The sequence below is a fragment of the Miscanthus floridulus genome, chromosome 11 (assembly GCF_019320115.1).
Source record: "Miscanthus floridulus cultivar M001 chromosome 11, ASM1932011v1, whole genome shotgun sequence".
Classification (NCBI taxonomy): domain Eukaryota; kingdom Viridiplantae; phylum Streptophyta; class Magnoliopsida; order Poales; family Poaceae; genus Miscanthus; species Miscanthus floridulus.
In genome coordinates, this window is record NC_089590.1 from 94,815,173 (window position 1) to 94,822,827 (window position 7,655).

The following is a 7,655-nucleotide window of genomic DNA, read 5'->3' on the forward strand; positions in this document are numbered from 1 at the left end:
AAAATATCAAATGACCACGGACGGAGAAATGTCCTAAGTCATATTTTTGTCCAATTTACAAAATCTGTAAAACGCTTTTTTTTTCTAGAGACAGGCAAGTAGAGGTGGACTAAACAGTTGCCTCTGATTTTTTTTTAGAGACAAACAAGCACAGGCGAACCAAATGGCCGCCTTTACAAACCTATTCCAGCCGCCTAAAAAAAGTAGTATGTATGTAGCAGTGGCTGGCTGAATACAATCTAAATCCCTCTCTGCTGGTGTGTTTTTTCCCATACAAAATGAACATGTTGGGGTATTACTGTCGGCATGTACGTATGTATTAATCATGAGACTTGCACACATGCTTGTCACGATTGTTTGTATGAATTACTATATTAAAATATACCGAAAATTGAATACAATTCCACCAGTTCAAATGCTTATTCGGACAAGTGTACAAACATATAATCAAATCTGAAAGCAAGGACGAAATGACGATCAGTGGGCCAGGGTGAAGTACATGTCGAAGACGAAGACGCTGGTGGTGTTGGTGGAGCTCTGCAGCCTGCTCTTCATGTACCCTCGCGCGAACCGGAGCTTGCCGGTGCCGCCCACGATGCTGCGCTCCGAGGGTCCCCCCGTCGGGTCGAGCTGGCCCTGCGTCGTCAGCGTGCTGCCGCTGTACTCCCCGTAGTCGCCGGAGAAGACAAAGTCGATGGCCGTGAATATGCTGGAGCCGTCCAACGACGCGTTCACCCCAAAGCCTTGCGCCCTGCCGATGAGCCGCGACGCCGGGTCCGGGCCTTCACGCAGCTCGTTGTCGAAGACTGACACGTCACCGAACGCCGGCGCGCTCCTGCATATGATGTGTCAACAGCCACCATTAGTGTACACATCATGCGTGGTTAGTAGTGTCAACGATGTATATATGAGACGTATGTACTTGTTGAGGCTTACGACGCTGACGATGGTGGCGTTGGTCGCGCCGGCATCGACCTCGTGGAAGTAGAAGTGGAGGTGGGTCAGCTTCTCATCCGCGGCGGCGGCGGACGCGGCGGCGCAGCAGGACAGTAGCAGCATGAGAACAAGGGAAGGGCACCGAGCAGCGGCCATGGCTTGGTTTTCTTCTTTCTATACGCGCGCGCTCTTTCTGTATGACACCCGCCGGTCCTTCTTATAACGCCAGCCGGGCTGACTGGGTGACCGAGAGCGCCAGACTTTTGCATTGGAACGTGACAGGTTGGTCCTGTACTTACGATTACTCTACCTTGCACGCCAAGGATGCATGTCATGCATTCAAGCGGCCACTCCGGTGTGCACTGACCAAAGCAAAGCTTCTTGTCCTTGGACTGGTCGTCGAAGCAACCGAATTTTTTATTTTTTTGTCCTTTTTTTGAAAGTTTTTTACAAATATGCCCTTAGAGGTATGCTTTCAAAATCTGGACCCTTAGCTCAGCGTCATCGATGGTGGTGCCGAGCTTACACGTCTCGGCGTCAAAGGGCTTGGCGCCTAGGTCGGGGGGGGGGGGGGGGGGGGGGCACGTTGGCAACAAAGTAGAGCCGGGGGTGACATGGCAGCCAGCTCGGCGCCGTGGATCTTTGCGCCATAGATCCTAGCGCCGAGCCGGCCTTACAGGTGGGTCCTTTTCCTTTCTCTCTTCCTTCCTTTCGTTTTCCTCTCTTCCTTTCTTCTCTCTCGCCCAACGCCTCCCGCCGCTGCGCCCCGTGCCCCCATCCCGGCCGCACTGCCCCGCCTGGCCGCCCCACCGCCGCGGTCGCGGCCTGGCCTAGCGTCCGCGCCCCGCGCCCCCATCCCGACCGCGCTACGCCGGCCGGCTGCCCGGCCGCCGCCGCGCCCCGCTCGAGGCAGCCTCCCGCCGCGGCCAGCCGGCCAGCGGTGGCCGCCGCGGCCATCGCGCCCTGCCCGTCCCGCGGCGCTGGGCCAGGCGCTGCTGCCTCTCTGTCCTCCACGTCCGCCCGGACGCGTAGGTCGTTCTCCGCCACCCCATCCCACGACCCTCCACCGTGCCCGGCGCCTCCTCCTGCTCTCCACCGCGTCGTGCACTGCCATCGTTGGACATGTAAATTTCGTGTATATGCAATGTAGTTAGATAGTGAGGTTGAATTGTGGTGTAGTAGTTAGTTTATTGATGTACTTAGGATGGTAACGTGATAACCTATTAAGTTTAATTAGTTGGTGATCTAGAGATTAGGTGATAACCTAGTTAGACTATTTACTTACTTAGTTAGCTATCTACTTAGTTAGTTATGATAACCTATTTAGTTTAATTAGTTGGTGATGTAGTCATAATAAGGTGATAACCTAGTTGTTGGACATGTATGGAGCTAGCTATTATGTTATTTGCAAAGCTAGCAGTTACCTAGTATGTAGTTGTTGGCACATAATTTGGACTAAACGAAATGTGTTTGGATTTGTGTATGAAATAGATGGACAACCTAGTGAGCATATATTATGGAGGCACCGTGGAAAGAGATCGTTATGGATATGTTGAGTTTGTTGACATGCAAAGCGTGCCTGTGTTATTCAATGAGAAGCATTCATTTAGTGATTTGGTTGTAAGGGCTCGGGAGGAGCTACATTGCCATGATGATGATGGCATCGCAGTTGAGGGTGTACTTCACCTAGGTTTCCCTCCCAACATCCTTAGGAAGATGATCCTATTGGGTGTGCAGACCAGTGGAAGAACTATGTGAGATCGGCTATGAAGTGCTAGTTCTAAAGTTTGGACGTGGTTGTGCGTCGGGTGTTAGTTGATCCCATCCCTCATGGGTTTTCCCCACCAATGGGTCAGCAGGCACACTTCGACCCTCCCGTCCCAGAACCTGATATGGATATGGAGGTTGCACCTACGGTTCCTAATGCTCAATCTGCCCCCAATGAGCTAGTTGGAGATGCTTGTCAGACTCATGATGTTGTGGCAGATCCTCCTCATGAGATCCCTTTGACACAGAATCATCCAAGTAAGTGTCTTATCCGTATGGTTATTGGGAGCTTACCCTCTTTCTTACATCCATTTTTTCATTCTTTCCTCAGTTTTCTACATATGTTGTAGGAGACATTCCTGACAATGTGGATGTGTCCTGTGTTGCTGCGCAAGTGCACTATGGAGATGGATTTCGTGGCTCCAATAGTGTTGAAATTATGAATGATTCGGAGCCATATGAGATGGCAAGTTCTCTTGATTCTGATGATGATCGCCCTATTGGAGAGCTGACAGAGAGTGATGTGGAGATGCTGAGGCGTATCTTTCCTGGCCGCCATGATCCAAGAGTTCACAAGTTCAGCGATCTTGCTCATTCTGATCAGGCGTGTGCAGAAGGATGTTATGATGAGCTCCTAGAAGCTCCTGAGGCTAGCTCTAACATGGTAATTGATAAGGGTAGGGTATTCAAGGACCTCCCTACATTGAAGAGGTGGTTGTAGACGTTTGTAGTGATACGAAAGAGACCTTACAAGGTCTTGTATTCATATGCGGAGCGCCGTTACATAGCTGTGTGTGACAAGGAACGCTGCCCATGGAGGGTTTGTGCAAGGAAGCAAAAGGTCACCGGAAAGTGGAAGATCACAAAAGTTGTCGAGCCACACAATTGTGCTGACCATGTGCTGACACTGAAGCATCGGCAGGTGACATCTACCCTCATTGCCAAGCGGTTGATGGGAATATTGCAGGTAGAACCCAACATGAAGGTTAGGACAATTATCAGGATCATTGAGGTGTTGTATGGAGGTTATGTGATAACTTATGGTAAAGCTTGGAGGGCTAAGCAGCGAGCATGGAAGATGATATATGGGAACTGGGAGGATGGGTATGAGCAGCTGCCAGTACTTTTCAATGCAATCTAAGCGGTGAATCCAGGCATGCATTCTGAATACATCCCAAAACCAAATGCATGAAAGGATGGGAGACAGATGTTCTTCCGTGCTTTCTGGTGCTTCCCTCAGTGTGTCGAGGCCTTTAGGCACTGTCGTCCCATCTTCTCCATTGATGGTACGTTCTTGATTGGCAAATATAAGGGCACACTTCTTATAGCCATATCCTATGACGCGAACAAGTTGGTTCCTTTGGCATTTGCTTTGGTTGAGAAGGAGAACAATGCCAATTGAGGATGGTTCTTGAGGCTAGTCCGGATACATGTGGTTGGGCCGAGCAGGGAGGTTGGCATCATATCTGATAGGCACCAGGGCATACTTAATGCCGTACGAGAGCAGATAGAGGAGTATGCACCTTTGCACCATGTCTCAATTTATGCTTGTAATTGTGTCAATTACTTGTACATTTCTAAGTTTATGTTTCATTGTATATTGAATTTCTATTTCATTGACTTTTTTTGTAGGATGGCGTAATTCCACCTGCTCGACCCGGCGTACGAGGAGACCCACCGAGGACGTCTCATAGCAAAGGGGCAGGTAATAATCTATACATTTTGTTTAAATTTTTGTAAGTGTACATGTGTTCATAAAGTAACGGGAGACTATATTTTATTCCATGTAAGACCTTCCGCTCCTTTGTCCTAGAACCCACAATGGGTTCTTGGACATGCAGTACGACAACAGGTACACTCTTTTTCTATAAAAAGCTGGCCTAGATGTCATCTCTTTTCAAGTTCGTCGTGGGATGCCTAAGTTCAACTTAGCGGCCATAACTGCGTTGGTTGACATGTATTATCTTCAATCATTGCCTCCATTTATGGCCATTTGTTCACGCGTTTGCCTTTTTGACATGTAATCTTGCTTTGTCTAAAATGTAGGTGACGGCCGGAGACTCACAGCTTTCACTTGCCTTTCGGAGAGATCACAGTCACACTCTAGGACTGTCAGAAGATGCTAGGCCTGAGGATTCAAGGCAACGCATTGACTGGGCAGTGCATGTCAGAAGGTTAGAGCGGGCGTACATTGAGTTCATGAATGAGCTAGATACACTCACGATGTCTAGTGTAAGTAAATTTTATTTCCCATGCTAGTTTGAAATGGTTTAGTATAGCATCTAACATCTTGTTTGGACATGTTGCAGGTGTTGTGGGAGTCGTACGATGGAGAGGGGGCACATCTTTTTTAGTTGAGCAACAAGTGTGGGTGCGACGACAACTTCTATAGGATGAGGTGCCCTCTAATCTGTTTCTATGATGTCGAGTTCCACCTGCCAGATAGAGTTGCACGTCAATTTGGAGTGAGACAGCTTTGGCCAATGGCTTCATTCTCGACTGGCGTTGACTTACACAAGTGTTTTGCTATTTCAATTATCTCGTGATGGTCCATTTCCATTAATTCCTATATAAGATGAAGTAATGATGACATACGTGCACTTTTAATATGGTGACATGTACATGGATTGAGAAGAATGTGCGTGTATGGACATTTCTTGTTCTCATCATTATGGCAAGTTATAGGACTATGGGTTCAACCCATGTCGTTTTTTTTCTCTTCTTTCTTTGAAACCCACATGGTAACATTTTCCATAGTGAAGCTTACTGTCGGTGTTTCGAACAAATACCGGCTAGTAAATTTATGATTATTGCGTGTTAGGCCCGGATGGTGCACTAAAGGACACGAGGTTTATACTGGTTCGGGCTGAACGTCCCTACGTCCAGTTTGCTGTTGCTGCTCGTGTTATTAATACTAAAAATGGTTCGTAGTAGGGGTACAAACAGTCGAGAGAGGGACGAGTCCCAAGTCTTTGATGGAATGATCGGAAAGGACGCCAAGAGCTTCGTCGCTGCTCAGCTGTGTGTGAAGCATTGTGTGTTCTACTTATCTGTCAAGAGTCGCCCTCCTTAGTGAGGGCCCTACCCTCCTTTTTATAGACTAAGGGAGGAGCAGGGGTTATAGATGTGAGAAAAAACCAGAGGCCAAGAAGCCCCATCGAAGGTGTTGAGCCCTCCTTTTCCGCTGAGCCAGCCTTGCTGACACGGCTAGACGGTGTCAGGGATTGGTACGTTCGCCGGGTGCCCATGTCCTGGCGACACCATGCCCTTACCGGATTAGCAAGTGGCCATGTCCCGTCCCGCCCCTCCGGGCAGCGTGTCGGACAAGGGTGTTGACCTGCGGCCCTGTGGGGAGCAAGCAACACGGTAACAATACGTCCATCACTGTAGATGGCACGAGTCTCTTCCTGTACCGTAGTGGTTGTCGTATGCCGATGTTAGTATCCACGCCCGAGGGCTGGTGGCGGCGCCTACAACACTATGGGACAAAATTCGGCGCCTACAACACTATTCGAGTACTGTTAGGTCGGATAGGGCTTAAAGCGCCCATCCCATCGTATCCTGACGGTACCTTCCTGTAGGCATGCAGGGCATGGTCCTCAGTATGACAGTTGACTCGAGTGTCCTGTTGTACCCTGTGCTTGTCAGCATGAACGAGCAGGGCGCAGTCATTGGGTGAGGCAGAGCCAGCCCTCAGTCGTCGGGCGAGGCGGAGCCCACCCTCAGACGTCGAACGAGGCAGAGCCGGCCCTCAGCCATCGGGCGAGGCGGAGCCCGTCCTCGGTCGCCAGACGAGGCGGAGCCAGCCTCGGGGTTCGGGCGAGGCGGAGTCAGCCCTCGGGGGTCGGGCGTGGCAAGAGCCAGCCCTCGGGGGTCAGGCGAGGCGGAACCAGCCCTCAGGGGTCGGGCAAGGCGGAGCCAGCCCTTGGGGGTCGGGTGAGGCGGAACCAATCTTCCGTCGTTCGGGCAAGAAGTGTAGTAGCATTCTTGTCTGACCGGAAGCGTCAACGTCGATGGTTATTAGCCCACCTCATTGGGTACCCCGATATTAGGTCCCCGACACTTACATATGATGATACTGTTATGTATGATTTTTTCAATCACTCTGTACCTTTCTTGTGAAGCTTATATCAAATAGTCACGTCATATAGCTTAGGCGCCATCGTTTTATAGCATCAATTTCATCCCTAAGAAACTAACATCTTACGTGACATGCAGGTTGGATCGTTAGAAGAACAGGAAGAATTTTTATTAGGAGAAGCACCACCAGTACTATATTGAACAATGGGACTATTGCACGACAATGTGGACGAGAACAATGAGCCGCACATGAAATGGGAGTACAGGCGCTACCAAGTTTGGTACCAAGGTACGACACATTGCTGGCTGAGGCTACAATGGACAAAGATGACTACGCCGACATCGAGTCTTCCGATGATGAAGGCACGGTTTACAACCAAACTACTCGTGTAGGAAGGCAGGTGGAGGTAGGACCAATCTTGGATAGAGTGGTAAGTCAATTGCCTTATTTTTTCTATATTAGTTGCATACCAATACATTCTGCATTTGAGGTCTCTATTTTAGTTAGTGGCACCTTCGAGTCGTAGCATCCTTATAATTAATTTAATCATGCCTTCAGAAGAGGACCGGATGGAGTTTGATGCATGACCAAATGGATATTGTGATGACCTGTAGGTGACGGTACAAATTCTGATGGGTTTAGTCCTAGTAGTTGTTTAGTGAATTTTTCTTCTATAAAAGAAAACAAAATTTGTTGCTATATGTTGAGAAGTAAATGTAGGAGTTTTAATTAGAAGCTATCTTGATTAAAACAAGCTTTGTTTGGAATTTTATATGAAAAAACAAGCTTTGTTTGTAATTTTAGAAGAAAAAAAGTTCCTAATTGTGGTTAGTTCATTACTTAATGTTTATGTTAGGTTGTGGAGGAGGCA

General features: G+C 48.7%; 1 protein-coding gene across 1 annotated transcript; it reads right to left on the reverse strand.

The window, feature by feature from the left end:
• Positions 1-344: 344 nt before the first annotated feature.
• Positions 345-1,136, reverse strand: LOC136494664 (dirigent protein 2-like). The gene is made up of 2 exons (XM_066490835.1): positions 923-1,136; positions 345-835 (listed from the first exon to the last, which is right to left on the reverse strand). Exons 1-2 carry the CDS (start codon positions 1,090-1,092, stop codon positions 478-480), a joined length of 528 nt encoding a protein of 175 aa, XP_066346932.1. The 5' UTR covers positions 1,093-1,136; the 3' UTR covers positions 345-477.
• Positions 1,137-7,655: the final 6,519 nt, after the last annotated feature.